We start from the raw sequence: 27830 nt of genomic DNA on the forward strand, positions 1-27830 counted from the left end.
GTTTGAGAAGACATGCAAGAGTTTATATACACCTTTAATTTACACATTTCTAGTCCACGTGTTTCACTTGTAACAAGTATGTCATTGTGGCCGCTTGTTTAATGAACTGAAACCCACTGACCAGTGTACCATGTGCTCAGTTTATTTTTTAAATGCAGGTTTTGTGTCTTGAGAATTAACTGCAATTCAGGTCTTGGTTCTGTTCCTTCCTCATCTGATTGCTTCAGGTATGTGGTGACTACTTTGTCATGGTAACGTCAAGAATCATTCGAGGTAGGAAAACGATTATACATTTCAGAAAGCGGTTTTCCAGTGGGCTGACTCACATGCTAAATTAGACATTTGATCAAATAAATAAACTGATTTTTAACAGTGCATAACAAATGCACAGATGCTCAGGTAACTAATGTTTCTTTTTTCCCTTGAGACTTTAGTCTAGAATACTGCAAAGGCATGCAGTGCACTCCGAGTAATTGTCTTGCAGTTTGGTGAGTGATATATGGTACCCTCTGGGGATGTTTTTTACTGGGGCTATTCCTTTAAAACAGCTTTGCTCTGACTTCGGTTTCCATGCAACCACTCTAATGGCAGCATTTCTTAAAAACACCAGAGGTGTCCTGCTGGGCTATTTGGAGAATTGCTATTTGGAGAGCTTCAGGAAATGCCTTTTAAATCAGGAACTGATCTTTTTTAAAGGAGATACAGCATATATTATGTCTCTAATCGTCTTCAGATGTAGTAACCAGGAACTAGAAAGAAATTACTTCAGATGAGTTCACAGAGCTTTGTGGTAGTGAACTGGTCTGTAAGGATAAATTTCAGAGTTGCTATCAATGTTACTCTCTGCAGGACAGAATGCATTTTTGAACATGGTGACGAGCTCAATTGTTCATTATTTATCAGTGATAACAGTAATAATAAGTAGTTCAGGTGGATAGCTGCGTCAGCATGCGTAGGCTGCAAGGGAACAATAGGTTTATTCCTTGATGAAAAGAGAAGAGAGAAAACATAACATTTCGGCTGTGGAACCCTCTTCAGGTGTTATGATGTAACAGACATAACTTCTATGAATATACAATGGTTAAGAAGAATGCCCTTTTCTTTTGTATTTAGCTTGCTATCAGATCAGGATTGGTGAAATGAAGAGCATTGCTACCTTGCAGCGTTGGGCCCTGGGTTCAGTTCGCGAGGTGTAGAGTTTGTATGTTCTCCCTGTTATTGCATGGGTGTCCTCTGGGTACTCCGGTTTCCTAACATAGTCCAAAGATGTAGTGGTTAGTTAATTGGCTTCTGGGAAAATTAGCCCTGGTGTGACTTGGTACGTGTGTGTGCCCTTTGTCGGACTGGTGTCCCAACATCTTGCCTTGCGCCCACTGATTGGTGGGATAGGCGCCGGTTCCCCAGTGCAACTGAATTAGCCTATCAATTGGTTTTTATTTTAGTTAGAAAATGGATGGATGGATGAATTTGGTTTCATTTCAAAACATGCAGCATGACAGATGTATAATCTGACTGTTGGGGTTAACACTTGTGCCCCTGGCATGCACCTTTCATCACAGGAGACCTGAGGAGTTCGTCCAATTAAAAAAACGGACCAAACAGTTATGCACCATGAAGCATACAGAAACAACAGTTACACATAATGAATTAAATAGAATTATATAGCCAAAGATATATACACAGTATTAAAGTAACAATGTGTATATCACATAAAAAGTGACATATACCACACAGAAAACTCCATGCAAAGCTGCTTTTGTACATCACAGAGTAATATGTACTGTAGGAGAAAAAGCAGCATGATGGATCACTTTTAAAATGGACCATTTAAATCTATACAGATTAATTAGATTTATGGTTTCAAATTAACTATATATTCAAGATGTGTCCCAGTCTCCCTGTATTTAACAAATTAAACTGAAGCCCACATTAAACTTGCATGTTATAGCACTTTTGATTCAGCATGTTATTTGGCCTTCTGTTTTTCACTACTCAAAACACCAGACACTCATACCAGGGCTGTGCAAAGCAATTTGCTTCTTTCTGAAGTGTAACTACAATGTTGAAATATTCGTTTGAGCTTCAGGTTTCCTCTTCATGGTCTTTCACATCATGCTGAATAACAACCACATGCAGGTTGCCGTACAAGTTTACAATGGTGGCTATTTGACCCCTTTAATCCATTCAGTAGTTAGTAGCAAATTGATCTGAGCATCTTATCAAACTGTTTCTTGAAAGAAGCCAGGGTATCATCTTCCACAGCAATTCTGAAAAATAGCTTGTTCCATACTACCCTAACCCTTAACTTGGTTTATTTTTTATATTGCTTGGTGTATAATATATAATGATGACTACTTCACTATCAAATGCATAGTTTGGATTATACAGTATGAACTAAATCATTACAGACCAAAAGGTCCAACTTCTATTACATGTAAGGTGTTAGAAACAACTAGAAAAACTAAACTCACAGTATATGGAACTTACTGTATATCCTAGGAAATAGTCAGCATGTATTTAGAAAAGGTAGTTGTTGCCTAACCAACATGTTAGAGCTCTTTGAACAAGCAATAATGGTGATGGATACTCACAAGGCATATGATATGATGATAATGTTTTTGATTTTCAGAAAACGTTTGATTTAGTTCTCCATAAAAGATTCTCAAATTGCAGTCTGTAGGCATTCACAGAAACAAGAGTGTTTGGATTGAGAAAAAAATATATTAAATAGAAATCAAAGGGTACAAAAGGTGAATACTCAAATGAGGGTGATGTAAAATCACTGCTGTATTACTACTCCTCTTAATTATCTTTTTTTTTAGATTCTTGAATAGTAAGATATTCATGTTTTGCAGATGATACCAAATTAGCAGGATTGTTTTGTAGAAGCTGTAAATGAAACTCAAAAAGATTTGGACAAAATTCACAACTGGTCAAACACCTGGATAATTGATAATAATTAATGATAATTAATGGGGACCAGTGCAGGGTTTTGCGTGCATTTAGTAAAAAAACAAATTCTAAATACAAAATGGGAAAAGCTGAGCCAGCAGAGCAACTTCTGAAAAGACTTACGTGATCATGTTGACACATCATGTACTATCTTCTAGACAATGTGGGGCAGCAAAATGGTCAAATGCTAGGATCTATGTTTAAAAGTTCAGAATTAAAATCATTAAAATGTTATGTTAAAATTATATACAGCCTCATTTAGAATACTGCATACAGTTGTAGTCATCATGTTATAAAAAATATTTTGCTGTGCTGTAATCCATCCAGAGTAGAGCACTTGGATACATTCTGGGGCTTGAATAGAAAACATAAGAAATAAACCCGATACAAATATTCAAATTCTTCAAAGACACTAAGTCAACCCAGCAAAACTTTTCAGAGTGAACAGTAAAACATGAACCATGAGGCAGAAGTGGAAACAATGTGGATGTGCATTTAAAACTCAAAACAAGAGGCGCTTCTTTACACAAAGGGTTGTGGGAGTATGGAACAAACCTGGACAGCCTGTTGAAGCTGAAACTTTGGTTTCTTAAGTGCTGGATGAGTTCACTGGATCAGAATTTGTTACCACACCAATTAAGTGGTAACAAATGGGATAGATAGGTCTTGAAATTTTAGTTTGAAATTTAAGTTTGTTTTTTTATATACAATATATATAATTGGTGGTATATGTGCTTACTAGCTTTGCAGAGAATATGCAGTGCTTTTCTATCCAGGATACTTATGGTCCTGCACGATACATTCACCTTGTAACATATTTATCTTTGCAATGAGTGTACACATTTTGCTGTGCGGCACGTTAATTCAGCTACATGACATTCCCCTTGCTTGCCTTTGAATTAAGAAGTCTGGTGCCTAGGGAAGGCAGAAGCACAGACAGCACATTGTCCATTTATGATCTTGTTTAATAACTGTTTCTTTTCATTAGCAGTCATTCAAATGTAACATTTCTCAGATCTTAGTTTATCTAGACCACAGTTATCAGTTGAAATCCTGTCAGCATACATAATGACATTTACCTGGAGATCAACCCAGGACACTGAAAACATCAGAAGACAGATACCTTAAGTTGCTTTTTTTAGCCATACCAAGAAACAGATGAGTTATGAATGAAAACAGAATTTCTTTGAAGAATTAGCTTAATGTATATACAGTAGGTTTTAAAGGTTAACAAATATTAATTTTATATGATGTAGTTTTTTTTAGCATAACTAAAATAGCTGATGAAGGCAGTGCTAATGCCTTTTCAATACACTGAAGCATTTCAAGACTTGTTTCTTACAGATTCTAATTATATTCATGTTCTAAGGTTTTAGACCAAAAATAATGAACACCTTCATGCTGCTACTTAAGAGAGGACAGCAGTGCTCAAGGCCACCTTGAATCAAGTGTCAATGAAGACCACAAATGCCTTGTTTTGTATTTTTGCTCGCGGCAGATTAGGTCATATTCTTCAGCTGTCGAATATGTACTTTTGTAAGTCCTTTTCTTAACAGAGATATTTAAAACAAAATGTGAAAATGGTTTAAGTAAGCTTTGTGGTTAAAGGTAAAACCCAAATCCTCCTCTAATCCCCCTGGACACTTGTGTAACACTCTGTGTATACACTTAAGACTCTTTTCTGCATACCACAAACCTACACTTTGGTCTTGTGTGATTTCATCAGTCTGTTTCCCTAAACACTCTGGGAGAGACACTTTTTGATTACATAAGTTACATAAACCTGCTAATGAGCTAAATCTTCATGAAGCTCAGTGTTTTACTTAGACCTAATTTTCTCACAGTGCTGGGGCCCTAGGTTCAATTCCTGGGGTGCTGTCTGTGTGGAGTTTGCATGTTCTCTACAGGTTTGTGTGGGATTCCTCTGTGTGGTACAGCTCTTTCCACAGTCCAAAGAAATACTGGTAGGTTTAATGGGCTTCCAGAAAAATTGGGCCTGGTGTGAGTGTGTGCATGTTTGTGTCTGTGTGTGCCCTGTGATGGGCTTGTAGATGCCTTGCACCCACTGTGTGCTTGGTTAGGCTCCAGCTCTACCCAGCCTGTAGATAAAGCAGTTAGAAAATTGATGGATAGATTTTGCTGGAATATGCAGGATGGCACCTGATGAATATGAAAATATGCTACTGACAAACAAGTAGTGAGCAGATGGAAAAGGCTTCGTTGAGTCATATTTGTGGTAGAAAAGATGGGTTTTAACTGTATTTCTTTGTGTGCAAGCACATGCAAACATATCTCTCCCATCTTATTCCTGTTTAAAAACCAAATATGAAACAGAAAGAAAAGATAATGTTCTAAAGAAAAAACAGCCCAACAGCAGTTCATTGAAATACTGTTTAATTCTGATTCAAGACAAGATCAAATAAACATGCATGTTTTCCTTCTATTGCTACATTATATAATACAGAAATGCTTCTATCAATACAAAATATAAAAATATGTAGTACCTCATTTACATAATATATACACTAAAATGTCCTTAACTTAGTGAATTTATGTACAATTCATAGAATTAAATTAAAATGGTAAATACGTAAAACCATACATTTTGCAAAAAGGCAGAACTGTACTGAACATTACTGTTGCTGAAAACTTTTCAAAAACAACAAAAACCATACTGCTACTGTATACTTCCATGGCTAAATGCTGGCAGTTTTAAGTTGTGTGCAAGAATACATTACATGAAGTTATATAAATTGAATAGTTAATGGGAAACATGCAAAATGTTTGTGTTATCAACGGTTACAGTAATATCAGTCACAAAACCCATTGTGGACCATACAATATTAAATTTATTTCCAAGTTGTGGATGCTTTTAAGATGAAATTGTACTTTATGAACAAACCGTTGGAGTGCAGTTGTGCAAGCCGACATTCCCAGCTGGAATAGTCTCGCTATCCCGCAGACCTTCACGAAATGATGCAGTTCTTGCTTTTTCGCCTCTTCCTAGTGTGCAGCTGCCCCCGGCCGCCCAGCGTGGCAGAGCCTGCGAGCCCCGACGAGCCATACTTGTGGAGCAGCTCGTCACTGGTCAGGTACCGGAGCTGAACGGGCCTGGGAATGGGCTCGCCCAGGAAGTAGCCTTCGTCCTCCGACTCCGAGGAGGACGAGCAAGTGGAGCACCAGTCGTCGTCGTCATAGTCATCGAAGTAAGGCCCCAGCCGATGGCCCATGGGGTTTTGAAGCGTCAAGTCAGAAGTGGTCCGCGGACACTGCCTGTAGGGCTCCTGTTTGTAACCATTCCCTAACAAATCTCTCCCTCCTCTGGCAGCAGCAAACTGATCATAGTCTTCGCGGATATGCAGCTGAGACCTGTCCCTCGCTTGACCGCGTCTTTCGGCAGCAAGGTGGAGAGCGTTCTCCGAGCGGGAGCGCCTGGACCTCCGCGAGCGATGGTGGTGGTGGTGGTGGTGGTGGCGGCGGCTCTCCTCCTGTTCGTTCGCCCGCCTCCGCATTCTTTCGCTCATCGGTGGCAGCCTGGTATTGTTGGCACTGCTCACCAGGTTAACAGGATCTTCTGCCTCAAAGGTAAAGCCTTGTGCCAGCCTGGACAAAGCCTGAGATTCCCTGTACTGCGCAGGATAATTTAGTCTCGCAGCAGGGGGCCCCAGGTCCTGGTAGGGCTGCACGGAGTTTAAGCTTCTGAGAGACTCAGTGCTCCTGAACTGAACTGAGGAGTTCAGGGTCCCCATGTTACTTTTTTCTGATACGTTCATGCCGGAGTCTTTGCTTAGATCTGGCATCGAAAACCTGGACAAATGCTCCTGGCGTTTGGTTCCTCCATCTGCTGACGTTCCTAAATAAATAATTTTAATTACAATTTGCACTTTTCAACAACATCCATGCCATTCGGATTCTAATTAAAATATACCTATAGTTGTTTTTAATATGGGACTTGGTTCATTTTGTAAACTACTGTTATTCTCTTACCTAATTAGTGTCTTATTTAGTTTTTAACTAATGTTTTCCCTAGTGGCACTATTCAAACCCTTTCTTTAGCAATACAATAGTTTTCTTTTATTTCAAATTAAGTTTCAGACATTTCAAATGAATTCTGTAAACAAAGACTAAAAGACTGAAATGGGACTAATTAAGGAACAATTATCTCTGCTAATCAACAAAATATATTACATATTTGTAATAACTAGAAGTGGGCAAAATAATCATATGAAATAATGCTTATCATTTCTAGATAACTAAGAGAATGACTTTAACAACAGTGGTATTTAAATCGCAGTAAAGTATCTAAACAGAAAAAATGCAATGAATCAACCAAGAATTCAAAAAAAATTTTTTCCAAAACTGAATTGTTCATTTTTTCTAACCATCTCTGTACATTATTGGGATAAAATTAAAAATAGCCACAAAGCAAAAGAGATATCACCCTGTTCACAGTAAGTTCACAGTAAATATCACATGTTATTTTTGTGGATCCTTAGGCTACTATCATTTTCTTCTGTTTATGAACATATTACTGTGTAAGTTTACTTCCTTCAGACCACACAAATCATCTGACCAATCAATCAACTAATACTCACAAAGAAAACAAGTAAATATTTTAATTGAACAGTTCTATTGTTTATATTATGCATATATTTGAAATTGACAATGGTGGGAAGTAGAATAGATATTTGATTAAAAGAAACCAAATCCATATTGTTATAATACATTACAAAGAAAAGGAGAATACCTGTTGCATTGGACAGAGCAAGAGACTCCATAGATCCCCTAGGAGTTTGCTCCATGGGCGTAAGTTGCTCAGTAAAGCTAAGTGCACTGATAGGGTTCCGTGTTCGGCCCTGCTGGGGCCCCATTTCTCTCTCTCTCTCATAACTGTGGAGGCTCACTGTTCTTTTCTCCGGAAACACATGGTTGGAAACTTCGCCAAAACTATCCTGTACTTTCAGCTTTGGTGAAAAATAGTCATCCTTGCCCTCGTGGATCCAGTTATCGGGATGCCCTTGCCCAGCTGAAGTGGAAGCTCTCTTTGAACCGCTGTTCTCCTGGGCCCAGGCGTCTGGTGGGTTCCCAGGACTCTGTGCGGAGCTGTAGGCTGTTCTCACATTGCACTTGCTGAGAAGCTGGAGAGGGCTTGCTGTCTGCTCAGTTTTACTGTCATACTGGTATAGCTCCTCCCTGCTCTTCCAAACTTGGGCATCCCGGTTCAAGCTAGGTGCCTGGCTAGAAAGGCTGAGCAAGTCCATTTGCAAAGAAAGGGGGTCGATATCAGTTGAAAATCTGTTCGACGAAGCTCCAAGTAATGGCGCCGATAGCCTCGTGTCCTGCTTTCCATTGTTTTTTCCGATTTTGGCACTGCGGCGGGATTCCCTTGACCTTGCACTCTGGAATGCAGAATCCGAGGAATCAGAGCCATTGGGATCTTCTCCTACGCTGCAGGACCGGGAGCAAAAGATCTGACCTTGCTTAGGCAGGAATGGGCGGCCTAACAGGGACTTCTTACAGCGTGCGCAGCAGAAACAGGTCTCTGTAGCATGCCAGTGCTGACCATCATACGTCATCTGGCCTTGATCAATGCCTGATACAGCAAAGAAAATGAAGGTCAAATTGAGAACCTGCACAAACTAAAAGTCTGAAGCAAATGCTGAGAAGTATCCTATTGCTGGATGTATCCTATTAAATACATGAAACCGCTGAAGAATACCCGTTAACAGACTTTGACAGACTACACTTCTAAAAACAAATACAAAAGAAGAAGACGGGAAATCTTGCCCCACTTTATTTCTGAGACCTCTGGTTGGCTTTTTTTTAAGCAATCCTCCTAAATCCTACTGAATACAGTAATCAAAAATGCAATGCACTGTGACTAATCTTTTGCATGCACAAAGTTATGCAAATCTTACTTATTCCATAACAATAAAAATAATTCTATCACGCTAATGTATAAAATAATGTATTGGATATTCCCAAAAGGCTGCTGGTATTTGAGAGTTAAGGAGAAAAATCTGTAACTATGCAAGATGTTTAAATGATAAAAGAACACACTGCATTTAAAGTATGTTTTCTTGTTGTGCCAGAATGAAAAAAAAAAACCTGGTCCTTAACAGATCACATCTGGTTTAGAGCTTGTTTTCTTCTGGTTTCAATTTCTAATCAGTTTTAGCTGAATACGTTTTGTATCCTGTCTAACTGGCAATCATGGCCTAAGTGTTCTTTTCTGCGATACGTTAAAACAGAGCTGGTATGATTTTGTTGCAGGGATCTACAATATTTCATTTCTTGGAACATGTGTTTATGGGAGATTTTCATTATTTGTGATTAGATTCCACTCTTCCAATGAAACTGATTAGGTCAGTAAGGGGTAAGGGGTTTGAATTTTAAGAACTAATGATGCATAGCACAGGCTTGTAAAGAAATTTTACGTACAGTTTAAACTCGCACATATATCTGATGAGTGAAGCCCTGAACAGGATACCTCATTATTCCATTGTTGGAAACACGTGTTGTAAGAACACTTTTTTTCTTTAACTGAGAATGGACATCTACCACAGGTAAGGTAAAATTAAATAAGTAGACAAATGCAGAAAAAAAATAACTGTTGAGAAACTAGGCTTTACCTATGTGTTCACCACATGAATCACAGTACTCTGCATACAGAGACTCAAAGCAGCTACAGCAGTAGGGCCTTCCCTCTTTCATTATGTACCGCTGGCCGCCTAGAACAGTCTCGCATTCAAAGCAACAGAAGTGTTTCATGTGCCAGTGTCTTCCTTCTGCTTCTGTGCACTCATCTGCAAAAATGATCTGCAAGACAAAGAATGCATGACTGACCTCCAGGTTATATCTCATTGCAGCAGTGTGATAAGGGAATATTTACTACTTAAACAGCAAGTGACAAGAGAGTTCACAGGCCCAGGATTGTGATTCAACAATTTTCAGATGTTGTCCAGACGCATATATATTTGCTTGAATTTTAGGTTTATAATCCAATTTTAAAAAAGGCTATACTTGGAAGGGTGATTTCTAGACAAAATCAATCAAATCAAAGCAATGTATTCCTTTCTCAGTTTCTAATATATATATATACTGATGCATGGAATACTACTAATAATCATATACAGTAGGTGTTTTGTTACAAGACTCATTAACACAGTGATAAGGTTCCCCTTTGCATTTAAGTATGCAGGTCATTAACTGAGAAGTGGAATTTTCAAAGAACAAAGAAAACTGCAAAACAAGACAGGATTCAGTTTATTGTTGGCCCAATTCTGGGTCGCAGCTAATTTCTAATCCTGTCACTGCAAGCAAAATGAAAATCTGCAGCACGAAATGGGTCTGTCAACCCTGTCCCTCTGGAAGGCTGGAGGGTCTGCTCAGGATCAGAGCTTTACTCATCCCAGTCCTTACCTCATCGCAGGCTGCACATCTGGGCTTGAGGCGCTCAGCATGGTGCCTGCCACAGTATATCTTCCCGTCTTGATAGAAATAAATGAGATCTACCAAGAGCTCGTCACATATGCTGCATACAAAACAGTGAGGGTGCCAGCAAACTCCATGCCCAGCTCGTGATGCGAAGATGGCCATGTCACCTCCATTAATTTGCCCACCACACTATTTCATGAGAGAGAAAAAGAAATAAACTGTACACATGAGGACATATCTGCACACCAAATACAGGATCTACTTTTTGAGCATATTATGGGAGTGCAATCAACTCTAATCCTTGTTATACAGTATCATGCTGATCCACATTCTTGATCCACACATATCAATAAGAAACTTGAACTTAGAACACAGCATTTGATATTGCTCTAAGCTCTTGAGCTCTACATGTGATCAAACTGCAATAAAAACTTGGAAGTGATTACATTAAAACCTAATCAGGTACATTTGTGGGAAATATTTTTTTAAAGCATTCTTTTCTGCTTCTGACAGGTTTACATGATTACAAAAAAACACTCCTATCTGTCACAGATAAAGGGATTTACTGTAAAATCCTATGATAAAAAAAGAAACAGCAGGTGCCAGCAAAGCCAAAATTGTACATTTGTTCCTGTAACATCTGTTCTGATATAATAAAAGGAACACAGCAGAGATATGCTGCCAGTAAAACAAATCCTGCCTACACAGATATATAATTAACTTGTCACTCCAAATGCATGATCTTATCAAGCCAATTCACGGTATTACCAATAACATGCAGCAGTTCCGTTATTACATGCAGTTTTGCATTCTTTCTCACATTGTTGAAAACTGTAAAGGTAAAGGAATATTTAAGATTCTAAATTAATTTAAAAGCTGTCAAACAAAAAATATTAACAAACAACAATATGCATATTACAAGGGCTACCCAAATGGTAACTGACACAAAGGAAGAACATTCATCATGGTTTCAGATTTTAGCATTGTCATTGTCTTAATTCATATACAGTATAAGCCTTGGGTCAAATAATACAAATGAGTTTTAGAACAATGAAGTGTCACAGTGCTCGCACTGTGCATAGCATTCCATTTATGAATTCTGATATTCATTCCGATAAATATATTGGACACTATGGAATGTGTGCAAACTAAGGCATTACCTGCTCACAGATTGCACCAGTCATCGTCACAGGGAAAGGTCTCACATTGCCTCGTCCCAAGTTCTCCCTTTTCCTCTGGTTGCTGAACAGTTTCAACTCCCTTTTCTCTTCATCATCCAAAGAGTTGCAATACCGCACCTAAAACCAAAAAGACAAGAAAACTAGTTTCAATGAACAAATGAAGCCAACATAGTGACAGAATGACTAAATAAAAGTCTGAAATTGCTTCAAGGAGGTACCATTGTGATAAAATAAACACAACATTTAAGTCCTGCTGAAAACGAAGATCGCCTATGATTGCTGTACAAAACATTTTGGGAAGAATTTCACCAGATCACACTATTCATATTGCATGTAAAACATTTATGCAACAGACTGTAATTTATATTTGGGTACTTGCTCGTTAAATAATAAATGATAACAAAAAATCTAATAACAGTTCTTTCAAGCACACAGCATATTGCCGGGACACTGTGTAAGTAAACCTCTTATAAACAAACTGGATTTCATCATCCAGCATATGTGGAAATCTGGAAACCTGGAAAAACAGGAGTGTTCAGTGTAGTACATATGAACTTACATCTTAGTCATGAATATTACTTTATTAAGTCTTTACAAGATGCCATTCTTCTTTCATTGGTTTTACTTTCGTAACAAGAAAAAATAGTTTCCACTGCAGGCTGTGAAAGAAACATTTACCTCATTGTCGTGTGGAGGCAACTGATGAAGAAGCTGTTTGATTCTGTACTTCTCACCAGGGCTGTTAACATAGGGAACCCTGTCCTCAGGAAGGCAGCTGTAATAATGGTGCACCTGGAGAGAAATCAGTGCTGGCTTTAACAAAAATACAGACTGAGCCTATAAAACACAAGATCAATGTGGAGCTGTTTGCTGCAGAAGCAGTTGACAGGCTAATTACAGGCTAATCTTTTATGTAAAGCGGCAGAAGAAATATGAACAAGCCTGGATAGTTAAAGCAATGGCAGCTAACTTGTATTTGTCTGCGTTTCAAATGGGAATGGTTACAAACAAGTGGAGGCCATTCAGTCCATGTAGCCCATTTGGTACTTAGTAGTTAAGTGATCCAAGGATCTCATACAGCTGTTTCTTTAGAGAAGTCAGTATCAGCTTAAACCACGTGGCTCGTTAGCTTGTTCCACACACCAAAAGAATTTAAATGTGAAAAATTGTTTGATCTGCTTCCTTTTGAATACCGATAATGCAAGGCATTGGTTCACTTCTGCAGCCACATTAAATGTTAAAAAACATGCAGTGTAAATTACTCCCCCGGTTTGAAAAAAAAGCCCTATTCAGCAGATTCACTGGTCATTTAGATATGGATTTTTCCTCCAACTGAATAACCCAGAAGACAGATATGAATGTGTAGTTATATCAAGAAGACAGTTAGCCTGTTTGGGCATGATTCTAAGACTTCCTCCTGTGTTTCAAGAAAATGTCTACATTACTGGAGTATATTTATTCAAAACTGCCACCACATTTCCAAATGCACAAATTCATAAGCTGCCGATTCAGTTTTTAAAGCATGAAAAAGTCCCTTTAATGTGCTGAGACAGTGATTGTGCCAGAGATGAAACAAGGCTACAGTTGTTGCCAGGCAGAGATGTTTATGCGTTTAAATGGCAAGACTTGAGAGAAAATAAGGCTAACACTAATGGAATGTGTAGGGGAGGCAGATGGGCTAAACCACTCCAAGAAGTGATATATGGTAGTGTACAAAATAAGATGGTCTGCTTGATTCTGAAATTCACTTCTTAATGCTCATTTCTGTCTATATCACATTCATGTAACCCCATATTTCATTGGTACAAGTAAAAGTTTATTCCATGCTGAAAAGAGAGGAAAAGAAACACAACGTTTTGGCTGTGGAGCTGTCTGTGAAACACCCAAAGAAGGCTCCACAGCCAAAATGTTGCATTTCTTCTCTTTTCAGCATGAAATAAACCTTTTCTGGTTCCTTCGCAGCTTACGCATGCGGACGCAGCTACCTTCTTGAACTACTTCATTGCATATTTCTTTGCTTTATGTGATAACAGTAGCATTATTAATAAGAAAAGTAATTTACCAGACTGTTTCCAAAGCAACTTACAGAGCACTACTGGCAGCTGCTGCTGCCGACTCACTGATCACAGGAACTTTGGTTTCTGTCTCATCTATAACAAACCTGCCCAAATGACAGCAGTGGATTGTAAAGGATTTCTAAATCCTTTTTTTCCCCGTTTTCCACATCGTCTCCACCTAACCTGTAATCACCAGTTTCCATCTTGTCTCACTGCAACGACTCCTGTACTGTACAGAGCCTAAGCTACTGTACAGGCGACTTAGTACCAGCTGTGGGAATTGCGTCCTCACTGACATTACTACAAAACCTGCAGGTGGCCTTTAAGTCACAGGAGTCTCCGTTGTGCTGAGAGTTCCCTTCCACCTGTAGTGCTTAGGCAGAGTTTTTATTCTTGAATTAAAGATTTTTCAATGCAAAAGACAATTGAAGGGGTCAAATATTTTGCTGCAATTCAGTTCCAAATTTATGTAATCTATGATGGATTTTCAGAGCCAAAGCTTTCCAACACTCTGGGGGCGTAGGGACTTTCAGTTTGCTGTCTCACAGAGGTTGGTCATTTCTGGTTAATGAGAGAAAGCTAAGAAGGCACAGGTTTATAAAAAAATATATATGGAAAAACATCTGGAGCAGGAAACATATTCATAAGCAAAATATACAAATCATACTTCATAAAGTACATTTAAAAGCTGAGCTGATTGAGAAATCTTCTATATTACCAAGTTAATACTCTTTTTAATAAACATTTCTTACTAAGATAGCACACAAATGGTCAAACTGTCTCATACACAGTTTGGGCAATTATGAAAGGCTGCTGTAAAATATTTTGATACTGATTTTCTTAGGATTTTTTAAGATCCCCTGTTGGGATTGCTTTGGTAGTTTTATGAAGGACAGTGGGTTCACAGCTCAGATGCCAAAGCAAACCCCTTCAACAGTTTCCTGAGTGGCATACATTATGGGCAACTTACATTACACTTGTAGAGGATACATGAAAAATAATACTTCAGAGCTATCAAAGGCATTTTCATACAACTGGAATAAACAGTGAAAATAATTAAATGAGCCAAGACTGAAAAAAATTCAATGAGGCACATTTTTAACAGCAGAACCGGAAACATTTGGATTCCAGCAAAATCAGAAAATGCTTGTAGCTTTACAATGCAGCACATTAGGAGCCACATCAGAATACAAACTCCCTAAATCCACCATTTTTTTCTGTTCCAGCAATTATGTTGTTAAAAATATATTTTGAATAGAACCAGATGAGGTGTCCCACCCAGACAAGAGTCCCAAGGTGCACAGGAATGAGATGCTGGCCTACACTGAAACCGAAAAGATTTTCCACTGCCTGTTCCACACAGAAAGGAATACTAGAAATCTGAGAGGAAGTGGAGGTTTGGCTGAATGAGATAGTTACTGTTTGCATCTGTTCTAGGAAAAGCAGAATTATTCAGTGTTTTGGGCAAATTGCTTCTACAGAAATTTGTTTCTTAAATGTCTCATTACAACTTGCTCAGTTACAAAAATGATGAGAAAAAATTAGAAATAAAATTATTTACTACGTTTAGGATTATACAAGTATAAATTAACATTACTATGAGATTCCATGTAGTGAAATTAATACTTCTTAATATCTTCTGGTAGTAAGATTTTCACATGCTCATTATGAAACTTAAGCTCAATTTGAGATTAGTTATGTCAAAATACATAATTTTCAGTTTCTTAGAAGCAAATATAAAACAAACTTTTTTCTCACCTGACAATACACTGCATGTTCTCCGTAATATGTTTTTAATTGACTTTGGCTTTTTCAAACTGCCATTATCTAAATATGCACAGTCTCTAGTGGTGAAGGATTTTAATAATTAAATATGCACTGCTAACAAATAAAGCTGCAACAAATAAAGCAGTTATTTACAGACCACAGCACAGACCAAGATTTGTCTAATAATCTGTAGCTGCACAGTATCAAAGTAGTTTCAAACTGCTAAAATGTAGATGAGACCAATGACTACCTAAATGAAGAAGCACTGTACTGAATGTCACTCTCAATAAACACACCTAAGTAAAAAAAATCCTCAGGTTATCTTAATTCATTACTCAAGGAATTTTCTCAAATTGGGGCTATTGTAATATGTTCCATAAATAATCAGATTTCTGCAATCACTGAATGGCTCTTGTGCTCAGCACGGCAGTCTCATGACTATGTAATTAACTTGAACCCATGGATGACCTTTGAAAAAGGCTAAAACTGTGCATGCAATACATATGCAGACTCTAAGGAGTCTGAATTATTGACCCCACTCATTAACTAGGTAATAAAACTGGGCAGCCAGGTAATTAACAGAATGAAATGTGAATCTGCAAATAAAATAAGATTTTTTTATTGCAAACAATTGGTGCATCTCAGAAGAAAGAGCAATAACTTAACATGAAGCACTTTCTCTTTAAACACATCATATAGAGAAATACAGCTCAGCAGCCTACAATTTACAAAACCAAAAGCCTGGTCTTATTACTTCAAGAACATTTTACTTCACATCTCTTGTACAAATACTCCAATAAAGCACCGATGTATATCTTTTTTAAGCTCCAAAACATAGTTACAATAAAGGGAAAATATATTTTCTAGGGCACTCATTTCGCACTTCTTAACAAAGCCAACTGTTCCACTTGAAACCTATTTAAAATCAAATCCCTGAAAATGGGGTACCTGTTCTGGTTTTAATCCGGGGGGGACCCAAGCATATTCCTCCAGGGCACAGCCGGAGTCGTCGTCGGATGTGGAGTTTCTCTGGAAGTCGTACATGAGTTTGCTCACAGTCTTCTCCATTTCTAAAGGCATGACTGCAACAACATGCTCCTCCCGCGAGCACTTACAGTGAAGGCAGATCTTCCTGCAGAGAGCAAGAGACCCATTTTTGAGTTTAATGCTCTTAGAGAAACTGTTTAGTTGAATTAGCCCAATCAGCGGACGCTGGGACACAGAACTATAAACACATTCTTTGGCAGCATGCCTTTGGCAGGAACCCAACATATCCAAGGCACTTTAAAAAAAAATCTAACATTCGTGTCTTTTGGAATATAACCCCTACATGTTATGACAGCCTCAGAGGGTCAGGGGTTAAAGCTGGATTGTTAAACCTTGGAATCAGGCCTTTTCGCACTCTTTGGCCAAGAGCAGAACCAGAATGATTTCCTGACACCACCCCCACCACCCAATTATAATAATTACCTGTGGATACAAATAAATAAATGTCAAGTAGTGAATAACTAGTGACAAAAAAGGTTTTGAATTTCATTTGAGTGCAGAAGACCAAGTACTGCATGCTAACTAGCGCACCTACTTTAAACTTGTATATATATAATTTAGAACACGGAAATTATTTCCTTCTAATTAAGGATAGACAATGATATCTCTACTTAAGGATAGACTCTAAGGATATCCTTCAGTGGGTAATCACTCTGAAGCCTGAAATTAACTTGGAATTTGAACATAGTGGAGATTCTGGCTTAAATGCATATGTAAATATCTGTAACTTCGCCACAGAGACTACACCCATCTGGAAACTGAAAGTGTTGGTATGTTAAATTACACTTCACTGAGTACAAAAAGCATTGTAAAAAAACTTAAGTGCTTCAGACATTTTTTCTGCAACAATACTTGTGTTTGCAACTAGTGTCAACTTTCTTTAGTCTATGAGTCTAACTTAGTTAAAAGCATGGACTTTGGCCAAAATTTCCTATTTCCTGCTATTCGTCAGATCAAAAATACACATACATCCAAAAAGACAGCCTGCATCTGGTTTGCATCCATCCAGCCAAGCAGACTCATTAGGGCCCATGGCTCTCCCTTTCAACAACATTGAGCCCAGAACCAGAGACTGCAAGCATAGAGATAGGTTAGCTGGCTACTGTTGTATAAAGCCAAATCCTGCAAAAACAAATCACCCATGCTCATTTCAAATTTCATTATTACTTCAAGAGCATAAAAGTCTTGAAAAAGCCAGGACAAATATAGGCTCTAAGCTGGTTTATAGCCCTTTTTTCCCCATTAAAAAAAATAACAATAAAATGCATGTATAATTCCAAAATTAAATCAACATTGTACACATACGCAGGTATTTGTTCCAGTGTTACATAAACACTGTCTTTGTAGTATACAGTAGTATTTATTTCTCATTCTTTGCATGTATAGTATAAATAAAGCATTAGGTTCAAAATCCCAGACACTTTATTACTTAAAATGTTTTCACTTGCCATTGATTAATAATATCAATTGAATAATAATGTTTAATTGCAATTATTTAACATTTTACCATTTTAATTTTTTTCTTTCTTTGCATTTCACTGCTGTTCCGCACATGTAGCCTACAAATGATCATTTCATATTCGTGCACTATGAAAGCTTTTTTTAGTATAACCATTACCTTGACTTGAAATATCTGCATTGCATCAAATACAGGAAATCTAATATCATCAGTGCAGAACAACTGTACCATTACTTCATTTCTTTCACCATTAGTGAAATTCTGACTGTTGCCAAGATGTACACTACACAATTTCTGTATATAAAATTATCAAAATTTGTTAATACTTGTCACTGATAATTAATACACAACCTCTTGACAAACATGTTGTCAGGATAATTAGGGTATTTAAAATGTGTGGTTTTAATTGGCAGTGGTATGAAGTCATGGTTAGCAATCAGAACTCTAAACTGGAAAACTGTGGGTTCAGAAAATACATGTACTGGTTTTGGATCCTTGAGGAATTAATGTCCTTCAGATTGCTTCTGTAAAATACCTAGCTGTCTAACTGAGCAGAAATGAAAACCAACATCATAAAAGCATCATCCAAATGAATAAAAAATAATAATTGAAACAAAGCCACCAGTAGCCAGACTCAGAGCTGATACCATCACAGCTGTGACACACCTGCTTCTGTATTGCCCTGAGCAAGGCCCTTTTCTCATAAGCGTGAGCTTTTTGTGTATTGCTAATAGCGTCTCTATAAATAGAGCCAATATCATGATGATTTCAATATACCGTCATACTTCAAGATTAATTCTGCAAAGGTTAAACAGATAAAAAAATAAAAGCAGAGATCGTTACCTTGTTAGTATTTTACCAGTTTTAATTTCCTTTAATGGGCCTTCTTGACATTGACTTAAGGAACAATATGCTTTAATAGTCTTCAAAAGGAATACAGGTTAATTAAATGTGTATAAATATGTTTTATAGTGTACTACACCCACAGATCTGGCACTAAGCCAGAGAAAAAGACACTGACTACATGTTTAGTGACTCCTAGTTTGCATTCCAAATTTAAAGAATAGAAACTTAATTAGTGAGATATTGAGATCATGTAGTTATGACACTTGCTGAAGGGTAAGTCATTTTAGAAAGAAAGCTCTGCATGACCTGGCCATCCACAAGAAATAAATTAGTACACCAAGATTATTTCACAACAAAACATAGGGATTGATCTTCATTACAAACTGAATACCGGAAAAATGGTAAAATCTTCAAAATCTTCCTCCCAAGACCTAAGAAAGAAGAACCCTAAAGCTATCCTCTTATAGCTTGTTAAGTAACACAAATGACAGTAATCCTCTGTATCCATGATGCAAGAACACAGCCATTTGGGATAGTGTTAAATTGTCAGATGCATTTCCAAATTCACAGAAACGGTGCAGATCCAATGTTGTGCTTAACCACACTCATATCAATTTGTAGACTAGCACCATTTTATTTTTCTCCCCTCTGAAAGGATGACTGCAAAACCACTTCCCTTGGCAGAGTTTTGTCACAGTCTAAACATGGGACTGGGCAACATGTGGCATCATCCTCAAAGTGCCTGGTCCCTTTTCCTGCCCTTAAAGTAGTTTGATGTGGTTTCCAAAAAAAATCCTACAAGCCTATTTAAAACAGTTTACAGATTCATTGTAGCTTTTCCAGAGCATCATTCCGAATGGATTAAACAACATCATTAATTGGCAGTTCTGCGTAGGAGAGCTCAGAACAGCTGGTTGTAAACAGCAGCCAACTTTTTTTTTGGATACTGGGCCGACAGATCATTCTTTACAGCCCTCAGCTAGTGGGAGTCTGGAGGGAAGAATGTTTATTCAACGTTTCACTGTACATTCAGGAAGGTTTCTTATAAACTCAGTGGCACCCAAGTCCAACATAATACTGTGAAATACTCACATTCAGTGAAATACTGTTAAACATTTTCCCTTAGATGGAAAATACCACGCCTGAAAGTTTGGAAAATGTAACATTGCACTTCAATTAATTTTGTCTTTTTAGTTCACTAATTGGTCTCTGAGCAACCTCAATCTGCCCTGCTCTCTTTGTCAATTATTAGCATCTAATTACACCACAACCAAGCAATGTGTTCCACCTCTCAAACGTTACACTTACACCTGCCACCATAAATCATAACCCTATGGCTCCTCCCCATCAGTACCAAGGCACCTGTACAGACTCCCAGTAAATGAAACATGGTTCAGAAAAGACCATAGCAAAATTACTTCTAACATTGCTCAAATATACTGTTTTTTTCATATGGATTCAAATAACACTCCTGAATAATTCATTCAGCAGGAAAATCTAGAACTTTTTAATGCTATGTTTAAATGTTTGTCCCATTGGTATTTCATGAAATATTTTCATTTTAAGATCGTAAATGGTTGATATGCCTTTATACTGAAGTGGACACAGAATGAGATTTTCTGCTATACACTCCTAAATGTATTCCAAGTTTAATTTATAATGCAGCACTGAAGTGCTTATTAAGGTATACAAACAGCAACTTACATCAAGAATAATTCACTATAGGACAAATCTCTTAGATCACTGTGTTTAAAGTTTCAGGTACTGTAATGACTATATTCACAAGAATGACTGACATGGCTTTCTTTTCAGCTGTCTTGCTGGCTGTAAGACGCCATCTGTGAAAGCAATCAGTAGGCTTGCTGTTTGTGTTTTCTGACACAAAATAAAGGAAAATGCCTTGAGCAATACAAAACATGACATTTATTGTCTGTTGTAAGGATGTATAAATTGCAACTCGCAAAAATGTTAATTACAAATCCAAACAAATAAAAAAGTACACTTTATATGAACCAGCTGCCTCTATATTATGGAGGTTGTTTTTTTGACAAATATACAAAAATGGATCAAGATGTCCTTGAGTCTGTACAATAGCAGAATAAAAAGAAAACTACTACGGTCGTTGCTGCGATTTTGCGGAAGTAGGGGTACATCTGCCAGAGTCAAATTATCTGGCTGTTTACTCTCTTCAAATGCTAATGCAGGATGACCAATTTTAGTTCCATCAATCCTTGGGACGGCCAAGCCATCGTATCTTCAAAACAAAGGCTGCTCCGATTTGAACATTTACAAGAACACAGGTCATGTCTACATCACAAATGGGTGCACAGAGAAATTTGCCTCTTATGTTGGCAAAACCTGGAAAGCAAGGCCATGCAAATGGGGCACTTTGCAGGGGATTAGGAGGAAAGTAATTTTATTGTCTGTGAATATTAGCAGAGTGCCAATATAAACCAAAAGAAATTGTATATACTGTTAACTGCTTCATAGCAGCTGATGACCATTACACAATGGCAGTCCCCATAATCCAGACACGCACACAAAAATGGACAGTTACCCTTAAAAATAGTACATCTGATATGTCCATGTGTACTATTATACAGGCTACACTAATTGATGGTATAATCAAATCTGATGTGGGGGTACTTTGTAGTGGTAAACCTCACTTCCTTAAGGACAATACTACAAAACATATATTCCCTTGTCATTTGAAAAAGGCAAGTAAATCCAGTTAGTGCTGTTTATTTGACTTTAAGTGTTTCAACTCTAACTACTGGTACTAGGCATCCCACACAAAAAAAACAGTGCCACATGAAATAAAATAAATCAAATAAGCATTCCAGAAACAACGCAAGACAACTCGCAGTAAGATCAAAATCAAGACAACTGAAACATAAAATGTAAAGCAAAACAATCTGCTAGCACAGAAAACATAACATGCTTTCTTACCTTCAAAATGAGAAGCAGTAAACTAATCCATACCTGCTTCCCAACAGTGGAGTTAGTTTTCAGAAAGCTGTGCTCGGTGCATATGCAGTACTGTGATGCAATGAAACATCCCACTCAGACTCCTCTCTCTGTGCCACTGCAAGCTGTTTCTGTGTGGACTGAGCAGTGAGCCTTTGTCAGAGCCTCTCAGTAAACACATACATCAAACTTGCAGATTCCTGGAAGCCGTCCTACAGAGACAAGCCTCAGTCTCTCAAGCAAATGTCCTTGTGCTGGAGTTTCAGTAATATAGATTGTCTCCTTTTTACAATTTGGGCTTTGTTCCTTCTCCTCCTTTCAGAAAACAGAATCTCTCATCCTCTCCCTTTGCAGCCATCTAAATGTATCCAACAGACTCCTGCTTCCAGGGTTTCTTACTAAATGAAGCTCACAGGCAGGAAAACTGGCATATGTTTAACTTGATCTCCAAGGTCTCCCTAGCACAAGACATTTCAAAGGAAGCATGCAGCTCTGCTTCAGTAATGACTGCCAGCCCGGTTACTGAGCAGCCCCGCTTGCTGATGCAGTCTACACACCTCCTGCATGCTAATGTGGTCAGTGATGTCAGCAAGCCAATGTCCTTACATCGGTATAATTAGCAGTTTGAATGACTGGTATTTTAGGTTCATTTGCATCTAAATCGGGCAATTTCCCTCAATCAATAGCCCAAGGGCAAGTCACACTTTAGTGAAAACCACAGGATCTGCCCAAAGGAAATGGATCACATTTCGGAGTGGACAAAATAGTGTGAGCACTGAACCTTACTTTATCAAAAAGTCTTCAAAACATAGTTATGAATTAATCATTAACCACCAGCAGATATTGCTGCTAAGACATTCAGAATAATATCCTGATTCCCAAGTTAACCATTAAATGCTTAAAACTCTGCATTTGTTTGCTGTCAAGAGCATACGATACCCACATTTTAAATGGCCTTAATCAGTGCATGTGGGCTTAATTTGTTTGACGTTTCTTCCTGACTTCAGACTGATTCACACTAAGGGTTTAAACTTTGCATTTAGTATAGATCTGGAACAAAACATTAACACAGCAGTTACACATTAATTTGTTATTCATAGAGCCCTTCACTGTAGAAAATATCTGACAGAGTTGAATGACTGTTGGGTGGTCAGATCCTGAACTTTTTCTCACACGAGACTAACCCTATTGCGCTTTCTTCTAATTTTCTCTGTTTTGCTTAAGTGATAATGGTGTTTCATTTCACTGGTTTTCCTAATAGGAAAGTCACAGCTCCAGGCATTCCCAGTGGTAATACTTTTCCATATTTCTGAATATCGAAGTATACCTGACTGTTTAACAGTTTAATTATATTACTTATTCAAAAAGTCCATTAGAAACCATGTAAAAATAAATAGTTTTACATACATGAAAAGCAAGCCTATATATACAGTATATAGCAAAGGTCTACACATTAATACACTTGATTAAATTTATAAAACTGTGGTTTTAAAGCTAAGGAAGCTTGAGGGCATCAAATTAACTTGGCAAATCAGAATAATATAAAATTGAGAAGCAGACTACATAATTTTAGATTGTACACTTGTAATGGTAAAAATTAAATCTGAGATTTAGATAGGTCAACCACTTAAAAGACAACTTAATACAAAAGACAGACTATAGCTGCATTTACAATTGCACTAAGCACAGCAATATCACTATTAGTTTAGAGCAAAAAAAAAACACTCTGGGGACCACATAAGATTTAGTCACAATGGTACAGCATTCATCCTCATTCATATAAAAGTTATCTGTATTTGTCATCACAATGTGACTAACTTGAAAACTGTTAAGATAGCACTGTCTGGAAAATTCTAGACACAATTATAAAGTACAGTCAATAATGAGGCCCCAGTTTATTATTTACCCTGTTGAGGTGTAGTGACCTAGAACTATGATGTAAGGATATCACCGGTTTATTTTCAGACTTGTACGTCTTAACCTTACAAACTACTAATGCTAGAGTGCTCTTAAGCTGCTAATGTCTTCTGCACTTGCTAACTGAATTAGTGTCAGAAACGTTTAACAAAAACACACACAGCTCTACCTTTTCTTAGGTCCTTGATGAGAACAAAATTAGGTACTAACAAAAGCCCCCTCCAACCTAATCAAAGCAATTAAAATGGATATCTGGATTTGGTTTAAGCGTAAACAGTCTGAGAAGTCAATGAAGATAATTACATTCATTTTGTATAACGCTTTTCATCCAAAAGGATCCTAACATACTTTACACAGAGAAAGGAACCAACTTCACCTGGGTGACTTGAGACAACAATTTTGTATCGGAAACCATGTTATCAGGTGGAACAGTGATCATTTTCATTACCCACTGAATTAAGAGGAATTTTTAGATAAATATATGGAAGCCAAAATGTGAAATTTAACAAGCATACCTTGGTAAAGAGCCCTGCTCTTACAGTATAAACCCCACCAAGGGTTCTTTAATGACCAAGATGTCCAGACCTCCATTTAATATCTCATCTGAGGGACAGCAGCTCTAACAGCAGTGTGTCCAGTTTCCTGGCTGAGGCACTGGAATCTTCACTCAATGGATAGGTCCAGTTACACTTAAGTGTGACATACACTTCAATCTGTAAAATTTTATCAAGAGCCAGTAATACAGTATTATAAAAAATAGCCATTGTGTTTTAAAGATTTCACTTGCGAAGAAAAAAATGTATAAAATGTTCCTTTGAATGTGTCTCCATTTCGGACAATACTTTATCTAACAGAGTTATTCAGACCTTATCAAGGAAGGAAGCAAACAGAAAAAAGTCTTGCTTTGATAAACAACAACACGCCTCCAATAACAAGACTGCTGGCGCCACAAGGTGTTCTAAAGCTTACAAATACATTGCTCTCGCGATAAACTCCACATTCACTGAATCGCCAACATTCTGTCTTTAAAAAAACAGTAGTCTTTGATGTGGAAAATGTTGATGGAATCAGTCTACATCAACAAAGTAGAGGTCATAGCCCAGTCCAGCCCATAACTGATTACTTTGGCTAGCCACAGTTCTGTGCCTATAAAGATAACCAAGTGCCCATCTAAGATTAGGCAGCCTTCACACCATGACACTGGAACTGATTTCCTTTGCACCCCAGCAAGCTTCCTGTTGTAAATTGAAAAAGAGGAATTACTTCCTATAATTTCTCCACTGTAGTGTTTCCAGTCTCGACCTGAATTTTTCACCTTTTGTTGCACGTGCTGTTACACAAATACAGAGAGAACACCAGCCGCCACCACCACCTACATTTAGGAGCCAATTTTAATATAGGAGCAAGTAAATGTTTATTCCATGCTGAAAAGAGAAGAAAGGAAACACAACGTTTTGGCTCACACCCAAAGAAGACTCCACAGCCAAAACGTTGTGTTTCCTTTCTTCTCTTTTCGGCATGGAATAAACCTTTATTTGTTCCTTTGCAGCCTACACATGCTGACACAGCTACCTACTTGAACAATTTAATATATACGTATCAAGAAGAAAGACTGCAAGACAAACTGCAATATTTAAAATTGATTTATACAGACATTATTTTCTATACAGACTAATCCAATTATACTATACTGTGCTGCTCCTATTTTCAGGTAGGTAGGAAAACAGCATGTATGATCTGTAGCTGGAATGAATTTGGAGGTTAGCTCCACGGAAGCAGCCCGTTTCTACCTCTGCGGCCCTGTATGAGCACAGCACATCATCAAACTGTTGTTAACACATTTATCAGAACATCTCCTGCTAGACAGAAATCATCTCAAGGGCTGACTAACTTACATTTGACCTACTTTCATAATCCATATGCTGCAGCCTTATACATTTTAATTTGGGGGTGGATTTATTAAAAATATGATTATTATATGAATATATGATATTTATTAAGAAAAAAAAGAGAAAACTCAAAATTACACCCAATATTCTTATAAGTGGAAATAAAATTATACACAGAATTGTATATTTCTAGACAGTATATTGCATTCAAAATGTACAAGTGGGGAATTAATAAGAAGGCAGTTCTGAACTGAGTCACACCACTGTTAGCTTTCTCCAGATGACAGAATATAAGACATTTTAATTTCTTATAAAAATGAAAAATTAAAATTTACTGGAAGTATTTTACTGGAGGAATTCAGGTAAAGTATCGCACTCAGGGATACAACAATGTCTCACCCAGGATTTGAACCCACAGTCTTCCAGTCCAGCACCCTAACTTCTGCCAGTTGCACTGACAATCGAAAAATGATTCAGTTCTTTTATTGTAAATTAAATATTAATTTAAGAAGGTCCAAGTGTGCCAGATATAAAAGTGGCATTTGTCCTTTGTAACACAATAAAAAGTACTCCTCCACCTTAGGAAAACTAGATATTCTTCCAACTGAAGTCATCATTCTTGTGAGCAACTAATCAATACGAGAATAGCAGCAGATGTTAATACTTTTCTCATCTAAGCGGAACAAATTACTTGCACTCTGCAAGGAGGCTGAGTCATGTGACAGTTGTCTGTGTACCTGTAGTCAAGGTCACTATGGTGCTGGGTTCGTTGTAGATGTCTTTCATGTTCTCCTGAATGGGCACAGCTGATAAATACTGGAGATTAATATGCAGTGAAGTTCAGCACATAAAGCATACTTAAATCAAGTGAAGGCAAGCACGCACCAAATTATATTTGCACAACTAAAGCTTTTAAAAAAATATATTAAAATGAAATATAATGTTCATTTGGCTTAAAAATCTAAAAGTGCTAATTGTACAAATATAGCACATAGCAAAATATCTAACTCTTTAATATGTTATATTGTAAAAGTTTGAAGATGTTTCCATCCATAATTCAAATTTTTACTACAAAGGAAAGGCATTTCTAAAAAAAGGTCAAAGGAAATTGCATGATGCAATACACAGTAATAAAAAGAGTTCGGTTTTAGTCTTCCCTCGTCTGTTCCAATTAAAAGTGAACCTGTTCAAAAGTTTTACTCTTCCATGAGTTCTCTGTAATGGCCATTGAGTCTTTCAATTAAATGCATAAAGCCCAAGTACTTGTTAAAATATTTTGCATGGGAAGAGTCAAGGAGGTATCCAAGTGTTGAATGAAAAGTGGTTCTGCACACTACTTCGTTGATCAAACTTGCCTTACACTTTTATTTTTGCTTCCTTGAGATGAATTATGCCTCTAAATTGGAGTTTATACCTTAAATTCATGAAAAATCTAATCACCCTATAAGAAAATGCTTATAGTTTAGGCACAAGAAGCTTTGGCATGGTCCTCTTGGCTGACAGCCAACCACCTGGCCACAGGATACGGACGTTAGGACCCCATATAGAGAGAGAAATTAACTCTGGGGTAGCTGGAGATGGAGGTTGAAGAGGGTTGCAGAAAAATGAACGCAAGCAAGAGAGGCTTACAAAGGTATTTATAGTTTTTTTCAGGAAGTGACACAAAGGATTACAAATTAAGAATAGCAGAGGTGGGGGAGACCAGGGTTACTGTCATCCCTCGTAAGCTTTCATTACAACTCCATTAATAAGGACTCGAGCCAGCTTTAAAATATTCACTTAACATCTATCTAAAAAATTATATGTGAAGTTTCACAAGAAACTTGTGCACATCATTATGGTGCTGCCATCCCCTCTGTGCTGTCCCATTTTTCACGCATTCTCTGAACTTAACGTTGACTCCATTACCTGCTCTCACCTCCTCCGCTGACTTCCTCTGTCCTCTCACTTGTAACCCAGCCCAGCCCTCCCTTTCCCAAAGTCCCCTATGTGCTGTACTTGGTAAGACCAACCTGTGTTTGACTAAAACCTGCATGCTCAAATCTACATACTGTACATTGCCCTCTTCTCTTGCTTCTCGATTTTTCTATTCTCGGTTTCTGTTCTTCTGTTTTTCCAATTTTTCATCCAGTCCTTGCAAGCTTTTCTCCACTCTCCCTTCTAATCTCAACCCTTCAACCCCAGTCTCATATGCCTCGTTTTTCTCCTCCAAGGTCTGGCATCTGCAGACTCTTCAGCAGTTAATCTCCTTTCTCATCCAGCCTACTCATTGCCCACCTTCTCTCACTTACTCTCCCTCTTTTCTCTCATT

At 37.7% G+C, this 27830-nt stretch overlaps 1 protein-coding gene across 7 annotated transcripts in view; it reads right to left on the reverse strand.

The window, feature by feature from the left end:
• Nucleotides 1–5329: 5329 nt before the first annotated feature.
• The window catches only part of prickle2b (prickle homolog 2b), a 93469-nt gene continuing 70968 nt past the window's right edge, over nt 5330–27830 (reverse strand). For 4 of the 7 annotated variants that reach the window (XM_088636238.1, XM_088636241.1, XM_088636236.1 and 1 more), the window contains 7 exons: nt 16343–16526; nt 12249–12362; nt 11550–11687; nt 10375–10578; nt 9585–9771; nt 7700–8545; nt 5330–6805 (listed from right to left, as the gene is read on the reverse strand). In XM_088636238.1, coding sequence (XP_088492364.1) covers nt 5919–6805; nt 7700–8545; nt 9585–9771; nt 10375–10578; nt 11550–11687; nt 12249–12362; nt 16343–16474 — 2508 coding nt within the window. In that variant the 5' untranslated portion in view covers nt 16475–16526 and the 3' untranslated portion in view covers nt 5330–5918. Of the gene's footprint in view, nt 6806–7699; nt 8546–9584; nt 9772–10374; nt 10579–11549; nt 11688–12248; nt 12363–16342; nt 16527–17410; nt 17434–21695; nt 22240–27830 lie in introns of those variants that run through there. The other 3 variants (XM_088636243.1, XM_088636239.1, XM_088636237.1) reach the window with 3 other exon arrangements.

This window comes from Lepisosteus platostomus, chromosome 6 (genome assembly GCF_059453375.1).
Source record: "Lepisosteus platostomus isolate fLepPlt1 chromosome 6, fLepPlt1.hap1, whole genome shotgun sequence".
Lineage (NCBI taxonomy): Eukaryota > Metazoa > Chordata > Actinopteri > Semionotiformes > Lepisosteidae > Lepisosteus > Lepisosteus platostomus.